The sequence below is a fragment of the Siniperca chuatsi genome, linkage group LG16 (assembly GCF_020085105.1).
Source record: "Siniperca chuatsi isolate FFG_IHB_CAS linkage group LG16, ASM2008510v1, whole genome shotgun sequence".
NCBI classification, from domain to species: Eukaryota; Metazoa; Chordata; class Actinopteri; order Centrarchiformes; family Sinipercidae; genus Siniperca; species Siniperca chuatsi.
The window spans coordinates 6,363,673-6,382,699 of record NC_058057.1 but is presented as its reverse complement, the minus strand read 5'-3'; the positions used below and the strand labels follow the sequence as shown (position 1 = coordinate 6,382,699).

General features: G+C 39.5%; 1 protein-coding gene across 4 annotated transcripts in view; it reads left to right on the top strand.

Annotated features, from left to right (window-relative positions):
- The first annotated feature begins 2,608 nt into the window (after positions 1-2,608).
- Positions 2,609-19,027, top strand: part of LOC122863195 (CD2-associated protein) — a 77,579-nt gene continuing 61,160 nt past the window's right edge. Inside the window, exon 1 of one of the 4 annotated variants that reach the window (XM_044169421.1) lies at positions 2,609-2,985. In XM_044169421.1, the coding sequence (XP_044025356.1) occupies positions 2,982-2,985 (4 nt within the window). In that variant the 5' untranslated portion in view covers positions 2,609-2,981. The remainder of the gene's footprint in view (positions 2,986-19,027) is intronic. The other 3 variants (XM_044169424.1, XM_044169419.1, XM_044169420.1) reach the window with 3 other exon arrangements.

The window sequence follows — 19,027 nt, the reverse complement described above, 5'->3', positions numbered from 1 at the left end:
GGTTGTTGACATTTTGCTTAAATGGATCCTGTTAGGATGAATTTGCCGTCAACTACTTCCTTTTTTAACAGCTCATTCTCTGGTGTTACAAAGATAAGCTAGGTAATTGACAGCGGGCACCGTACCTACTGCACAGGTGAAAATCAAAATCAAAAGGCTATTATAGAAAATCTAAAATCCTAGAGATTTTTTTTTCTTGGAGCAAAAAGTAATTAAAGCCATTGAAAATGTACACCATATACTGTATTAGGGCACAGGATTTGAAGATAACTTGAAGTTATTTCTGCCCGTGGGAAATGAATATGTATGTGGCAGCCAAAGTCTTGTGTCTATCAGAATCATTTAAGCAAGCATGTTTAAAAGCAAGTCCTGTTTGAAATTTTTATTATTTGACACAAATTTTCCCACATCTCAGCTGTATGATTGTTTTATGAACATGAATCAATTTTTCATTTCACTTCCTTCCCTGCAATTATGTTGTTTGGGGTGTGGTGTGAATGTTTCAAATAGCTTGTTGTCACTCAGCAGACGGGAAAGACCTTATTGTGCCCTTGGACGCCAACCCATTTATGACACTGCCAAAACTCATTATATCAAAATGGAATTAAATCAGAAACACAGAAAGTGCTGGGGAAAACAAGAGGGGAGGGGAAAGGGAGTGAAATTAGAAACATGGAGGAAGAGTTTGGAGGAAAATGTGTAATCAAACAAGTGCACCCTTTTCAGGGTCAACTGGCTACTGAAATAAGCCTCAACACTATTATGGAGCCAGAATATAGAGATGTTTTGAATTTAAAAAAATGTATCTGACAGTTTGGTTTTTCAACACATGAGAAAAGATGAGGTGACATTGGTGGTAAAGCAGCTTTGATTCTCACCCTGAACAACAAACCACTACAGACACCTGTACCTATCTACCTCTCAGACCTCATTACAATGTATAAACCTGTGTGCACTCTACTTTATTTTGATTCTAGTTACAAATTGGTTATTGTGCTTTTATATTGGTATACTGTACACTATATCATAGTATTCTCTTCCATTTCTATTATATATGCTTCATATTATTGTATCATTACTGTATAGTGTGTATATTACATAAACTGTACATATATTACATATAACATTATACTTAATTTATTATTATGTGTATTGTACTTATTATTCATACCTATATATGTTTATACTATATATATATATATATATATATATATATATATATATATATATATATATATATATATATATATATATATATATATATATATTGCACACATCATGGCTGCTGGAGATGCACTACTGGACTTCTACACTTCTACTCTTCTACTTCTTCTACAAATATTTGCACAATTTACTTATATAGTGTAAGGTATTGTAATGTATACAATATATTGTACAAAGCTTTTTAATTTATTCAATTTCTGATTTTATTTTGTATTTATTTTATTCAAAGAGTTCTCTACCTGTTTTCTTACCTTTCAGCTTGTCTCTGTGCTGCTGTGAAGTGAATTTCCCCTCTGGGATCACAAAAGTCTTCTCTTATCTTAAGATACATAGAACATAGATATAATATTTTCCTTCCTTGGTCCTTGGTTCTTTGGGTCTTTACTTTTGGAACAGTTTCCCACCAACAATAGAACAGCTTTTTCTTTTTTTTTTACCGAGAACTATCAAAGCCAGTCTTGAAAACCACATGTTCTCATTGTCCTACAAGGTGTAACCCATCAACACCTGTGTCTGCTTTAACATACAGTCTGTACTTTACAATTAAGTAATTGTCATAGTGTCAAGTCATTGTTTTATCATTAATCATGCCTTAAAACACATTTTCATAGACTTGTATTCTTGTCAGACCACTAGACTTATTTGTTCTCATAATACAGCTAGTTTTTACTGTTGTTGATTGTTTTTTGTTTTACCTTATTGGTTGTTTTATATGTAACTGTCTTTTTATGCAGTTATTTTTATGTGTGATCATTATTTCTGTTATTGCTGTTGTTTTTCATATCTTGTCTTAATTTCTCTTATCTCTAAATGTGTGTTGGTGCTAATACTTTTTTTTTATTGTTATGCTTGTTAAGATACTTGTTTTGGTGCTTTGGTTCCTTTAAATGTATCATGACTTGAAGTTTTTGTGGTGAAGAGTTTTTTTGGTTAGCTTTTCATTTCTGCATGTTAAACTTTTCATTTCTGTGTGTTAATGGCCAGAAACATTAAAGAGCTCAAATTAAATTATTCTTTTGTTTAAATCAACTGACTTGAATCATGTTTAAAAGTCCCCTCAAACAACACAAGGCATGTGAACTCTCATGTGAACAGAAGCAGTCTCGAGTCAACCATGCAACCAAGATAAAGCCAGCATCAGTTCACATGAGTGGTAATAGTATTTGTAAAGTATTTTTTTAAGAGTTGTTTCCCATTCCCATAAAATTCCTGAAACGCTAATGATTAGTGGTTCAGTAGAAAACAACCACAAATGTCACAATGGTTGGGAGGAGCTGAATTAAGTCTTTCGCTCTGTCTCTCTCACACACATAAACATACATACAGTAGTTAGTGTAGTGTACTTGCTGAGTGGGCCAATATTACAAGAGGGGATCAACATTCCATTAAAGATTCCTCTCGCGGGACTGTCTTGCCTGAAACATCGCGAAGTTTCCTGCTATTTTGTATTTTGGTGGCAGCAGGCAGCCAGCAACCCGTAACCCGTGAAGGCAAGTCCAAGAAAGGTGGAGACTCCTGGTTAACTTCCTGCACAATAATCTTAAAGCACCACCAAGAGAGAACTGGAGAGGCTGCTGCTGGGGCAAGGGCGAATGGATATACGGCTCACTTGACTTCTTTTTCGGCGGTGAATCGACAAAAAAAAAAACACTTTGCGGTTGATTATACACATCTACCTGGCGAGTAGCTAGCTAGCAGTGAGGCTGCTGGATAAGAGATTCCCAACGTTTGATAGCGAGGCGGTGCGAAGGACAGGAATGGGTGAGTTTTCAATGATGTGGCGCTTGTGTTGTGTTTATATGTTAACGTTAAGTGCTCCTTCTTTTCGACTCAACATACAAAGCAAGTCGAACACACGTAAGGCATTAAACCAAGTGTCAGTGACATAAATCATGCTATCAGCTTTTGCCAGCAGGGAGTTAAAGTTAGCAAGCCAGTTAGCTAGCTGGTTAGCCGAGCTAGCTAGCTGTCTGGTTAACTGGATAACGCCACCTCCATCCTTGGATTTGGCTGCATTTCTAGCTAATGTTAACATGAGCTACCTCAAAGCTGATGTCATTACGGCCTCTGCAAAATTACTTACTGTACTAAAACTACTGCAATAGCTTGAAATGTACAAGTTTATTGTCGTCTGGCTGTGCACACAGATTGATTTGCTTGTCTCCACTTAACACTGGACCAAAACGGACTAAGGGTCTGTTTTTAATGTGGACCCATGACCCCATCCTTTAACCTTACAACAGGGTATAAAACTAACCTGATGCTCAAGGTGATGGCACTTCTCTTTACGCTGACATCTCATATTCAGGGTCTTTCACTGCCAAACTTGAAAACTTTGTTAGAAAGATAGTTGCTATCTTTGATGCATGAGTTTAAAAAAAGACACCAGGAGTGGATGGTGCTCCTTGTTACTTTGTCACAGAGAGTGGTTGTTGTGATGGTCATGCTGACTGAATGTAGAGGAAACACTCTGATCTTTGTGTGTATAGTGCAAACCTTCTATACTGTATCATGCAACCTGCCTACTGCATCTCGCTAGATGTGCAGTCTGTGGTTTGTGTGGTTGTGTGCAGTAAGACTTGTTCAAGAACTATGCTATGTTGTAAAACAGGTTTTAAGCTCAGCCTCGCTTAGCCTTCAGATGTGTAAGGTTGCAGACTGTTGTTTTGACATTCTAAGAGAAGTGCTTAAAAAACTGCTTTACATGAACTCTGTTGCTTAAACTTAGTATTAACTGTATGTTTTAGTATTACAGTGATGCGCCACAGTTAGGGTCTAGCAGGCATATGAAACTAACACTTTACTGAAATAGCAAAGAGAGTAACAAAAACAGTGCAGAAGATATTTGGACAACAAGCTGGGGAGTTTTTAAAAATGTGAACCCAAGAGAAAAATGTATCTCTCTGACAATCACTACATATAAGAATCCACCAAAACAGGCTTCTTAGCTAGTGTCCATTTATAGGGCACTAGGTTCACGTGAGTTTGTAATGCATTGTACTCTTTTTGGTTTGCCTTTTCTCAGGCGGCTCATCACTGAAGATATCTCAGCTGTGTTTGAACATGTCCGAGCTCTGTGTGTGTGTGTGTGTGTGTGTGAGAGAGAGAGAGAGAGAGAGAGAGAGAGAGAAAGAGAAAGAGACCCTCACATTCCGTGTTTGCTTTCTCTGAACTTGGCTTAGGCTACATGCAGCCTGCTACTGGTTGCAAAACTTGAGAAAAACGTGAAAGGCCCTATCTAGAGCCAGTGTTTGGTTAGTCCGTTCTGGGCAACTGTAGAAACATGGCAGTGCAACATGGCAGACTCCGTGGAAGGGGACCTGCTCCCTCTGTAGATTATTAAGGGCTTATTTTAAAGGTAATGAAAACACAACAATTCTTATTTTCAAGTGTTTATACAGTCACGAAAACATAGTCTACTTATAAATATTATATTCCATTTCTGCCAATAGATCATCCTAAATGTTACACACTGGACCTTTTTAAGTGGTTGGAAATACTGATGCTTTGACTGGTCTGCTCCCCACCTCTGCCAGCAGCCGTGCGTCAATCTTGAATTGTATTTTGTTTGGCATTTTTCCCTTTTATTTTGATAGCGGATAGCACAGACAAGGAAGGAAAAGAGGAGAGAAATTACATGCAACAAAGGTCCTCAGCTAGACATGAACTGGGGACATTGTGATTACATGGACAACTTCTTAAACCCTTAGACCACCAGGACACCCCAGTTAATATTCTATTTCATTAGCCAACTGCAGGATTTCATTGAACCATCCAAACAAAGACTGGACATGTGCCAAAATGTCAGATTGAATATTAACCTCACTGGCCTTGACCAGTATTTACCAGCATATGGTTCGTGTTAATTTCCCACCCTCGTTTTAACTTAACTGATGAAGGTCAGTTTTGGTTAATCTAGTGCTTAAAAGTTGATTCATTTGTAATAAAAATAACCTAATTTGGTCCTATAAAGAAGTATTTATTATTATTCCGTTTAATTTTGCACCTATTCACGTGAGAGAAAAGACAATTATCACAAACATCTGAAACCGAACACCGATTAATGAGTTAATTAATTAATATCGGCGTGCACACTTGTAGAGAGTTGAAAACAACACACCTTTGAACATTGTCTTCAAATATGAAATTGTGCTGCAGGAACGCTGCGTTCTCTGTCGCTACAGTTATACAGTCTTTCAATTGTGAAAAATATCGAGTAGTTCATAATCATTATGCATGCATTTGTCACATTTCATTGGAACAAAGGCCTTCTTGGAATTAAGGTAATGCCAAATGCTGTAGCCAGGCATTTCACTGGATCCAGAAGGAAGGGGGGGACATGTTAGGCAGAATTCAGCATCTTTACACCAGCCACCATTGCATTTTGAATTGAATTTGATGTGAAAGTCCCCACACTCCCAGTCGCAAACACGCTATGCCTGCAACTAACAAATATGTTAGAGGGAAGTGGTATCATGTAAAAAAGGGATGTCATTTCTTTGTATCTGACCTTATTACCCCATATGATCTGGGGCGAACTGTGTGTTCCTCAGACACGACTCTGCTTGTGGACCCAAGGACTAGCCCTAAGACTGAGGGTAAAGTACAGTTAAGTCCTTTTTAAAGCTTCTAAAGACAAACTTTTCACACTTATATATTGGCTATTTTTAGACCTTTACACCAGCTACGCCTATTTCCTAGCTACACTTAACTTGACAGTACATGCACTATTACTTATTACTTATATTATTACATTGTATTATTATACCGTACATACTTATCGTCAACTGGTAAATCCACTTTGTACTTTACACTTATTTTAATTTTATACTTATCCACTTTGTACTTAATTTGTATAATATTTTGATTTGCTTAGTACTTCTATTCCTGTGTGCACTGACATGATAGTGAGCAGCTGTAACAAAAGAGTTTCCCCTCTGGGATAAATAAAGTATTTCTGATTCTGATCTGATTCTGATTTCTCTCCTCTCCATGCTCTATTCTTTCCCTATACTCTTTCTCCTCTGCTACATATTTTTCCACTTGATGATAACTTTGTTAAAAAAAATTTGTAGGAGAAACGCCATCTGATTGGCGACTTAAAGGTGCAGCATCGTATATTTTACAAATTGAGCAGCTCATTAATTGGATATTAATTACTATTTCTATTTTTTGCACATTTGAGCCCATTCACAGCCCATCCTCACCTACTCACTCGGTCTATAGCCTGTTGAGAGTAGAGTGGCTCCTTTAAGGAACAGGGCAGTGGCTGTGCTCAGAGCAGACAGGTGTTGGCAATCGGAGCAGAGGGAAAAGTTAGTAGTGAAGCTGTCCAGCAGACCAAGACGTTCCAATGTCTTGCCTCCCAGCTGCTGGGTAAAAGTGAAGGGGGGTTACAAAAACATACTTCCTGACCACGGTCTGGAATCTGCAGCAGGAACGGTTAACACTATGCTTAAGCTACTTCATTAAGCAGATCATTTGATGATGATGATTATTATGATTATTATAATAAAATTACCCGGACCTTAAGCATATGCTTCCACATCGTGCGGCCCATAGAGCAAGTGCACTAGAGACTCCGCTAACTAACTAACTAACTTCCAGTTTAGCTCTCCGCTAACTTGAATGGAGATACAATGCTTTAATTGTGTGGCTCTTCTAGACTTTCCAAATGTTATCAGACCGAATGGATCAAATTCTGATAGTGAAACGAGTCATTTCGCGGGGGTTGTGATGCTCAAAAAAATGTATCCACCGTTTTACAGCTGCTTCTTTCACAATGTAAGTCTATGGGGAAAAAGTCGTTTTGGGCCAGTGTACATCACATGACAGACCTGGGAGTTGTAATTACACGGTTTGGCTGCTATGTCAAATTGGCTTCAAAGCCTGGTGCACTTCCCGGGGGCTTGGACAAATGCTGCAACAGCAGAGGGGGCTCGTAGCCTTACAGAGAGAAGGAGAGAGAGCGCAAGTGGGTTGTCCAGGGCGAAGGTAGCAGTCGTCCCGCATTCCGCACATGATTGCGCACTGGAGGAACCGTTGACTGACCATTATGAGACATTGCTGTAAATGTGTGCGGGAATTTCCTGCATGATAAGTGCTAGATTTGCGGGAATCGATGAAATTATGTGCAATCTACGGCTGGGTGATTTTATTTTCAATTACAATTTTGACTATTTGACAAGATAATCGAGATAAAACGATTATTTTTGCCGCATTCCATTTCACAATGGTGCTCTCGTTTTGTCTTGTTATAAATCCAAGGCACCCCTTTTGCTTTACAGTAGTGAGCTCTCGACCCTCCCTTATAGCCCAAACTCACTCTCAGCCAGGCTCCGTATGTGTGTAGGGGGTGGGGTGGGGGGATTATAAATGCTATAACTTGCTAGTCACCATTATCTTTAGCCTATGGATTTTACACTGCATAAATTAGCCTAGCGGCTAGAGGACTTTTTCTCTAACTTACTCATACCTTAACGAATTACATATTATTTATACTTTTCTTACTCACTTAGTCACTGAATCTCCTGACAGAACACCACGGTTGAATTTCAGCGTTATGTAATGTAACGAGTTGTCATCAACTCAAGTAGTTCACCTGTCTCTCCTCTGCTCCACTCCGTATGTGCTAAACCCACACACACACTGAGCCCCCTCAGCTGAAATTCAGGCCCTGACATGTTTGGTCTTTGACATTTGACAGGCACAGCCTGCCACTGTTTGCCCATGGCTGTATACATTTTGTTTGCTCATGGAACTATTGGTGATGTAATTTGTGAAGCAGGATAACTTGAATAATAGTTTAATAACTTAAATAATAGTGAAAGACACTGTTTTGAAGTGTGTTTGATTGTCTACTTGCCCAGACTTAGCTTCCAGGTATGTGTAATGTGTGGCGGGTTATTGGTAAAAAGTACACATGTTCAGCTATTATCTTCAAAGTCTGTGCTCTGGGTATATAAAGGTGAACAGGGGGATTCAGGCTTTCATTTAGAATAGCAACACCTTTCTCTTCTCCCTCTCACTTTACCCCTCATATCAGCTACCTATCAGATCAGTGGGAAGGAATGCAGTTGTGAGTTTCCTCTTTACTGATTGTGTGTGTGAGTGACTGATAGAAGCACAGAGAGCACACTGATTTAGACAGTCTGCCTGGCAGTCAGCTCACCTGCATGGCCTTGCGTATCCCCCCTTCTTCCTTCCCTCCTCTCCCCCCTCTCTCCCTCCCCTGTAACATCCTCCTGTCTGTCACCGGCTTATATAAGACCCATATTGTACAAACTCTTTACCTGGAAGCATTGTGTGAAGAGATGAAAATAATAACCTTTCCTTTCCTTCTGCTGAAACTTGACCCAGCACACAGACAGGAAGTGAGTTCAAAATTTGCTCTACACTCTTAGTAGTTTGATTGCTACACTTGAAAGCAGAGAACGCAATTAATTAATTAATACAGTTGATTAATAAGACTTGCAAATATGTAGTGAGACTGAAATTCTCAGCTCGAATACTGGTCATAATAGTGAGCAGCGTTTGAGTCAGTCTCTCAATTTAACTCTTGGAGAATTCTTTGAGGAGAAAGAAAGAAATTGTATCTGATACGAACACGACTCAAAGCAAGACTGAACATGATGGAGGTATGCTGAAGAGACAATACACACACAACCAGACATTCATAAGCTGGATACAGGCAATAGCATTAGCGTAGATTCTCTGTGATTACAATAATCCAAAATACTTCAGTTTCATAGAATACAGTTATCCCATTTTAGAGAGAGACAATAGAATTAGAAAATATTCTAGTTTGATTGACATGTACAGGACAAAGTATCGTTTGAAAGATTTTGGGGCCAGTACAGGTATCTTGAAATTGACCGTATTGAATTAAAGCCCTACTATGCAAGAATTTGTATTTTTTGCGACTTGGTGCCCATACAGTGTCGAAGTGCCCATAGAAAAATAAATAGATAGGAAGTAAGTGCCCTTCTTTCATAGATTCTTGCTTGGAGGACCCAATGACAGTTGTTGCTGTAGTGGATACTGACACATCAGTGGGCTGAACGAAGATCGATCGGCTAGTGATTGTTATCGGCCGATGTTCGCTAAAAATATGTGAGTCGGAGATCGGAGTCGGATTAATGCTCTCTAGTCACCGATCGCGAAAATCGATCGATGACGCAAAAAACATGAGCCAATTCTCTGCTGAGTTGATGTCATTGTCGCATGCTAACTAACCTAAAGAAGCACTTTATAGTTTAAATTACACTTACACAAAAGTTACTCAAGTTTTGAAGAAAAAGGAAAGTGAGAAGTTGGAAAAAGTAAGACAACGAGACGGAGCAACGGCAACAGGCAGCATACACGTTGGAGCATGTGCACATTCTCTCTATTACGAGATAGCTTATTCACCTTGAACCAATTTGCACCCTTACACATCTCCATGTTAATGAATTTCAGCAATATTTCAAAATTTTTATAAGATAAAAACACACTGGTGTTTCTGAGGGATCCAGCTTTTGTCAAGATCAGTTGTGCGGGTATGGCTGCACCCGGGTGTGGCAGCATTAAAACTGCGCCCACAATCTCCCCTCACTCTACCCCTCCCATGTGGTCTACTGACAGTCACACATGCTCTGCAGAGAAACACACACAGAGAGAGTCTCCTGTTTATGTAGGCCTACTTAAGTCGTTTTGTCCTCCACATGTGTCTCACCTGCTGCTGTGAAAACGGAATCGCGGGTGAAAAAAATCCAAAACGGGAGTTGTTTTTTAAATTTTTATTTAGGTGACTTTATAATACATAGTGCTGATGAAAAAAGTCAACAGAGTAGACACATAGCCTACGGGGAGAGAGAAACAGAAAGAGGCATGTGGGGCAAGCTGGTGTGTGTGTGTGTGTGTGTGAGAGAGAGAGAGAATTGAAGGGAAAAGCAAGGTGAGCAGATTAGTTGTGGTGGGTCGCACTCAATCTTAATGTGTTTAGAGTCTAGTTTGAGATTCTTGATTAAAATGTCACATACTTTCACCTCTGTTTCAGCCTGTTTCCCACAAGTTATCACCTTCAACTCCATCTATTAACAGTATTATTCCTTTTACTTTGGTTTTCAATTTTCTTTGTGGATATTTGTGCTGCATGCTTAGGGTCACACACAGCTGTATCTTCCAGGGCGTCAATTCGACTATCCACAACCTTGACAGCTACTGAGAATTCTTTTAGCTGCACTCGGAGTCTAACTCGGATTGTGAGTTAGACAGCTTGGAGCGTTTCGAGCTCTTGTACCTCCCTGACCAGGGAATCTATTCTCTTGTTGGGAGAATCCATCAGCATTTGCGTAAGTCTTAAAATGTGATTCTTGTCAGTTTAAAATCTCATCATATAGTCTTTTGTTGTTACCACATTTCTTTTAAGTGCAGAAACAGTGACTGGGTCATCATCAGTTAGTGCTTTCCTACTTCGAGACATGATTACAACAAGGAAGGCACAGGAATGCTCCCATGCTTGCGTCTTGACAAACAAACTCTGCACCTCTGTTTGTTTTGTCTGAAGACCGTAGCCTCTCTGAAGTCATTAGCCTCTGTGATGTCGTTAGCCTCTCTGATGCCAATGCCGTATTTATGTCTTCTACTCGCATGCGATTAACAGAAATTCTGTAGCGCGATTTCTTTTCCTCCCGGAAAATTTTGGCAGCGCACCAGTTGCTGCCTATCAGCTGTAGCATGCTAGTTGGCTTAGCCTGCTTAGCCAGGTTTGTCAAGCTCATGTAGTGTCTGTTTCCCAGTTTGTTACAGTGAAAATGGGCAACGATTAGTGTCAAACTGTATGTCGACATTGTTCAACTGAAGTCGGGTCTGACTGTGGAAACACTTCAAACATTTACGATGACGTCATCCAAATGTGTCAATTAGCTGAACGAGACAAAAACAGTCTGGAAGGCGAGTTTCTCCCCACAGCATTAAGGCAGCCTCTTACTGCAGATTCAGAATGTGCAAAAGTAATAACTAATGCATTAGTAATGTTTATCGCTGCATATATGCGACCATACTTAGTCGTGGAGAATACAGAATTTAAACATATGGTCAAAGTGCTTGAGCCCCTCTACAATGTTTCTTCACATGTACATTTTAGTCGGTCTGTTGTGCCTGCCCTGTATAAGCGAGCGCAAACTGCATTTGTTAGGTACTATAGACAGGTCAGATTCTTATGATGGAGCATTACTGACATTTGTGTTATTTTTATTTATTTGTTCTTATTGACAATATGCCAGTATCTGAGTGCCTTGACTGTTACAGTTAGAATAATGGCCAATGAGCCACCGGTGAATGTTTACGTTTTTAAAAATAAATGACAAATGTTTTTTTCTACATTTTTTTTCCCTACATTTTTTTTTGTTTTGTTTTCCGTGCTGTACCGAAAATGTATTGAAACTTTGACCCCAAAACCGAGGTACATACAGAATTGTGAATTTTGTCTATTGTTACACCTCTACCCAAAATACTCCCAAACAGGAGCAGAGGCATTTTTCTTTTTTACTAGTCCTGTAACATTATCCCCATCGCTTGCATTCACCATCTTTCTCAACTCAGCTGCCTGTTCCACCAGTAGAGACTGACCTTTGGTGACACGCGCTGTGCGCTACAATACATCACCTCAATACAGCATCTCCATATCAGTTTAATAGAAAGAGGTGCGTCTGCATTTTTGACGGTATTGAAAATCATACCTTTTGGGATTTCTAAATACCCTAGTCTACCGTAATACCACCCAAGCCTAATGTATTCCTTTTTTCCCCTCTTTCACTCCTTTTTATCTTTATCTCTCCCCACTCTTTTAACACCCACAGCAGAGACAGATAACTTTGTTTACCCTTTGTTGCTGGTGGTTCATAAATCTGTGGGCAATGCTAAATAATCTGCCAGGAAATGACATGGTGTGGTTTGTATCAGTCTAAAAGATGTCACTGTTCTTTATCTCTGTATCATTCAGTCAAACACAGTGTTTAGGCTACTGAATGGAAATATTTTTAGTCATTTCATATCTCAGTCCATATCTATTACACACAAGAAGAAGCAGGATAGGCTGCTGAAGTCCCTGCAGTGGAAGGAGTTTATTTCATGTCTGTATAATTTGCCATTCTGTCCAGAAGTCAAAGACAACTGGACTTGCTGTTTTGTCTTGTACACATTTCATCATTTATCCAACAAATTTCAGTCTTGAACTTTGTTCCCATCACTATCATTTTGCTCAGCGCTCAAAGCTATTGGTTATACAAAGAGCAATTGCATTTTAGTACATCTTACCTACAGCTGAGGTTAGGTTCTCTTTTTCACTGTCCAGAAGTGTAGACTGTGTCATGTGCCATGTGCATTTGATATTATGCAAATAATTGTTACATGGTTACTCTGGACAAGTCTTCAATAACACCCAGCAACCCCCCGTTCCCCTGGTTATGGATTTCATCTCATTCTTGTACAGTTGCTGGACTCCTGCTATCCTCATCTGCTTGACAGCACACCACTTAGTGGATGCACATTTTGGCCATACAGGGCTCTACAGTGAGAGTATTTCACTCGCATTTGCCCCTAAAAATAGATATGTGCCAACCAGAGAAAGTGTGAGTAAAGATTACAACCTACCATAATCTTTTCTTCCCCCGCTGCTAATCGTTCAAAATATAGTGTGACTGGCCATTGGGGCCGGTCGCTCTGTGGGCTGTTTGAGCAGCCCATTATACAAAAACAAGAGCAAGAGAGATGCGTCGTTGGTCCACTTTGATTATGCACCAGCCCACATCCTCCTCCTCAACATTCTCAATACCAGTTAGTCAAGGTTTTGCAGCTGAAGCCGTAAGACAGAAGACAATAGGGATAAGATAAGCAAGGTTTGGGTTTGGCTAGCTGGCTATTTAGCTATGTCGGTTGCCTTTTGTTGAAAGGTTGAAACATGTTTAACCTTTCATAAAATCGATGCATTTGTCAATGTCACTTTTCGTCAACCAACCAATCACAGCCTGGATGGGTCGGGACATTAAAAAAGTTTGACATGCTACATCAAACTTTTGAAATGTTAAACTCATTATGCATGAATGGTTATGATTATTGTCAAGTTAACAAAGCATTAACAAATTTTAACAAATTATTCTTAAACTGCTGTATTGTCCAACTGGAATTAATATTATGCCAGTACCACATTCCACAAGCCGTAATGTGCCACAGTGTCACAGTAGAGTTTTCTGTGATGAGTGTTTCCACTAATAACTGTGATGAGTGATCATTGTTTTAAAAAGCCGTGTCCATGTTTTTAAAAGCTGTTTTTCAATGTGTCAAATGTTAAAAAAAATCTGTTTCAGAAACCTTTGTCAATATTCTAAGGCCCATGCCTAGTGTCTAGATACTAGGGTCTTTCACTTCCATAGTCCTCCACTGGTTTTCACATCATAATTGCACAAAAGGAGAAGGAGCACACACACGCAGTATATATATATGTATGTAATAAATTGTTTGTTAATAAACTCTGTGTTACTTCACTCTATTCCTAAATTTCTTTGTGTGGAGCACACATACTCCTTGGGGAAAAAAGTTACTGTAGAGCCCTGCCATAGCTCTTAGCTTTTTGACCTATTTCTGCATTTATGACAGGATAACAGAACAACTCTTGCAGCATGGTTATGGCTGCTGCTGGGCCTTATGATGTTGTTTTTGAAAGCTGTATATAGAATCTTTATTGTTCAATAATGTGTTCAGATTGGACTGGAATTAAAGAAAAATGTAAATTATTTTCACATCATACACTTTTGAGTACTCTTTATGTGTGACACTAGTAACAGGATGTAAGGATCATATTATACTGTTGTAGAGTCTAACATCACGTAGGCCATGAATGACTGGCAGATCCACATATTAATACAAAGGCAGCCATGGAGACATGCTTGCAAGCCAGCAGGGCTGGACCTGAATATTTGACTGTTCGAATATTCACACACAGACCTATACCTCTGTCTCGGCTTGCACCACCCCACCTCTTTCTGTTTCTCTCTCCCTGTATGTGTCTGCTCTGTTGACTTTCTTTGTCAGCAGAATGTTTTATAAAGTCGCCCAACAACATCTTGCGTTTTGGATTTTTTCACCCGCAATTCCGTTTTCACAACAGCAGCTGAGCCACGTGTGAAGGACAAAAACAGTAATTTTATGTTGCAGAACACAGGAGTTGCTGGTCCACTTCTACCTCATTCAGTTAGTTTGGTTGTTTTATTGTGTGACTATGGTGCTTTAACACATTAGTTGCTGTGGGTTGAGGCAGCGGTAGACCAGCAACTCCCGGGTTCTGCAACGTAAAAATGACTTTTTGTCAAATGAGTCTGGTGGTGGCTTAAGAGGGAGCGAAATAAAGCTTCAGTTCCCTGTTGGAAAGGCTGTCTGACGGTAAGGTAGTGAAAATATTCAAAGTATAGTGTACGCTTAAAAAAACTGTTTTTTTTTTTGTTTTTTTTAGGTGGGCCTTTTTCAAGTGGCTAAAACACATTTGTTGCTTCCCAAGTCCACAGACGTGCATTGCTTAGCTTCTGTGCTGGTACTCTGTACTGTTTACTTCTCCAAACTATTGATACTTTTGACAATCTTACTCCAATCTTAGCAAAAACCTTAGGGTAAACCCTGATTGAAGGCCCTTATGTGATTTGACCTTGGATAGTTGTAGTCCAGGCTACTTTGCTGTTGTTAGCAGGTTTTTCTTCACTTTCATTATTCAAGAATCAGTTTTATTCTCTGGGCCACCTCCTTGAGTCAATAGAACTATTTAGACCAGAATCCCCCTGCTGCCGCCTGACTGCAGTGAACTAGCAGGAAGTTTGCTCCTGCCACACACACACACACACACACACACACACACACACACACACACACACACCACCTGTACGCTGACTGTTTTTGGCTGCGTTTAATGTATTTAGAAAGGCATTTCCTCTGAGGAACAAACTAGGAAGACTTTGTCCACTGCCCCACTGCTGGTATTTCACAGGCCACCACCCATCACTCACTGTACCCATTCAGTAGCACGGCCAGAGTTTGTGAGAAAAATGCCTGACTACTAGAGAAGTGTCCATCAGATACCTGCTTTTATCAAGAATTGCCCCTTCTAAAATTAACTACCCACACGGCCAGTTTAGCACGCCCTGTTTTGAACTGGCCATTGTGCTCTAAAAAGAAAGTTGCAGATCTCCTCATTTACAACTGTATGTGACGCAAGCAAAATATACCCAGCTGTCAAAAAACCTTTTTCTTACCGTCTCCGCATATACCTCTCCAGCACCAAACGGGAAGCAGCAAACTACTTCAACAGGTAGTTACTTTGGTAACAGCTGAAAAAACTCCTCAAGTACTGTCACACACACACGATACATGGTAAATTGACAGTGTTATGAGTCTGTGCTTAATTCAGTGTGTATCTGATCCACCAACCAGCATGTATTTTAGTGAGAAACCTTAATTTTTGGAACGGTTCAAATCTCATCCCCACAGCCTTCTCCAACTAAAAAAGCACAGCTAACCAACGGAGGCTGGTAGAGATTTGAATCATTTTTGTGACTGCTCCTATCTCAGACTCAAATGCTAATAGTTGCATGGGTGTTGAAACTTGTTCAGATTAATTTTGATCACCCATAGCCTATTTATCAACTTTATTTTATCATTAAAATATAACAATTGCAATTAATATAATGAATTGTTCACATTTAAAAAAATCAGACAGCATTTTGTGGTCACAAAAACATTCACAGTTTAAATAAACTCATTAGTTTGTTGATTGTATCCTGTTTTGAATTCATACAATGCAATGTAATTATCACTTATTGTTATTGCACTTTTGGTTTTGGCCTTGGTGCCCTACATTTTGGCCTCAACGCTCCAATAAATTTGTATTTATCAAAGGCCAAAGTGGCCTTGCCCTAAAAATTACTTAATTCCAGGCCAGATAGTCATCAAATGCTGTTAAAATCTACAAAACTTAAGCTTTTCAATGAAACTTAGCCCAGCGTTGGACAAAAGCAGTACATTAACGTTATTTTTTTTTCAAACATTGTGTCATAATTAATGTCACACTAGTGTTGAGACTGAATAACTTATACACTCACACAAACTATCATTTGTCATAAGGGGTGATTGCAGACTGTGATCAACCCAAACATCCCTGCTTTCACTGTCACTGTGAAAATGTATTCAGTTCAGCTTTGCCACCGCACATACTGCAGCGTCGCTAGAGAACACAACCCATGATTCAGCTGACTATTCGTCTATAGCTATCCTTCTGAAACTTGCCATTTAATGTCATACACAGGACACATTACATTGGTCTGTTTAAATTGCTGCAACAACTAGCTATAGTAGTATTATTGGGTGAGGCGGGCTGAAACCAGCCACCTGTGACGGCACCCACGTGTCACTCAAAGCACAACTTTAAGTCTTAATAAAATTTAAATGGGTGAGTAAATTCACTCGCCGTACAATTGTCATGAACAGGGACATTAGCTATAGAGAAAACCGTTTTTTGTACCAGACTGTAAACATGTTTATTTCTGCGGTGAAGTTGGGCATTTTAACATGGGGTTTATGGAGATTGACTCCCTTTTGGAGCCAGCCTTAAGTGGCTATTTGAGGAACTGCAGTTTTTGGCACTTTACGTTGGCTTCATTTTTCAGCCCCGGAGGTTGTCGCTTGGATCATACACAGTATTGGAAGCTAAATGGACAGTTTTTGACATATGTCCAAAAATGTATTTTTTTCTCTCCCTACAATGTAAATGATTTTGACAAAAAAAGGTTACTTAGGTTGGATTATGGGTAATAAAACTGTAAATTTTTATGTCACATCATGTTCTTCATGTTATTTTGTTTTGTGTTTTGTTGAGCTGTTTTCACAGTACCGCATTCATTTAAAAAATGGATTTAAATTAACAGGAAATGTCAAAAAATTGCTTAAAAATGTTTGCTGTTTTACAAGATTGTTGCTTTTCCTCCACTTAAGACCACAATAAGAATAATTTAGGAAACACTGTTATCTGGTATCTTAAAGATAACAGGGCAAAATCCAAAACGTAACGTTTAAGTAGTGTGTTTAGAAGTGATACTGATTTGGCTGGCCTGTGTTCCTCAGGCAGAGTGTGTTTATGTGGTTGCTGAGGCGCTGTAATCTGTGTGGTTGCAGAAAGTCCCTCTGCTCCACATCCAACCATCTGGAAGATGAGGACTGCCCTATGTGTTGCATTATGTATGAGTATGATTCTGTCTATCAGTCAATTCAATTCAAGGAATTCGGGGAAGCACAATGCAAATACCACCTAGAATTTTAAAATAGTAATAAAGTAATGGTAGTGGTAATATTAATAAATTAATAATAATAGGAATGACAGTCATAGGAACAATAATGACAATAATAGTAACAGAGCTAATGACAACTGTAGTAGCAGTTGTCGAGCAGGAACACAGGGGCCGCAGGTGGCCCACAACCACAGATCCAGTCTCTGCAGCACCAGAGGCAGAAATACCTGCTGAAAGCGACAGAGGAGAGAAACGAAAAAGCAAAGAACTACGGGAGAGAGAAGATGTTGAGTTAGTAACATGCAGTAATGGGATAAAAATGCATACAGATGGAGAGAGGAGCAGCATAACTAAGGGATGGTTCAGGACTCACCCATGCCAGCCCTAACTATAAGCTTTATCAAAGAGGAAAGTCTTAAGCCTACTCTTAAATGTGGAGATTGTGTCTGCAGCCCGAACCCAAACTGGGACCTGATTCCACAGGAGAAAAGCTTGATAACTGAAGGCTCTGACTCCCATTCTACTTTTGGAGACTCTAGGAACTACAAGTATCCCTGCATCCTGGGAGTGCAGTGTTCTTCAGTGTTGCCTCTTGTTTTGTTTACTACAGCAGACCTTATCTCTTCCTGTGGTTACATGGACAGATAGTCCCAAATTACTCTCTGGGGCTGTGGCTGAGTTGTTTATTTGTGTGTTGTTCAGCTTGTGTTGTGTGTTTTTTGTGCTTCATGTGTCTAGACTGTTGGTTACAGTACACTACTTAGAGCTGACTAGTTAAGTTTAAATATAATCTTATCAACAGTTCATCTACACTGCTTGTGGGAAAGGGAGTTCAGGGTAGCTAGAACCCACTGGACAGCATCTGGACTAACTTCTGACAGAGACTGAAAGAATATGAGTTTTTCTCGCCTCGCCTTGTCTGTCAGTAAATTAAGCTGAGAGTGGTTTGACCCATAATGTCTGCCTGGTCTCCACCAAACCGGAGCTGAGGCAGTTTATAATCCTGTCCAGCACCATACGTATACTAGATGGTGCTTTTGACCATGGTGGGACTGAGGTGGAACAGTATCTTGGGATTTCTGGTACTAAGTGAGTGCTGGGATCCTGCAGTAGCATGCTAGGAGCTAATGGAGCTGACAGAACTGGTGAGGACGTTCTGTCTAAAATAAAACAGATGTGTGTCAGAGTCATATTTTTGTTGCACAGTTTCACTTTTGCAATTCAGCTATTAAGACTAGTTTGCAAGTCATCATCTGTTCAAACTGCTCTGAGATCATCTGGAGAGACATAGAATTTACTAGAATGCACTGACATAGGTGACAAATGTTATGGAATACAGCAAGCTGTTAGAAATTACTTTTGAAATGAGTAGAGGGCTGTGTTAATATTTTAGAATTGTGGGTCTTAAAAAATAACCTTGATTACACTTGTTAAAGTGTTGCTTTGCAGGTTGTCTTCTGCTGCATTTATGTGATGTCTGCAGAGTGAGATGTCTG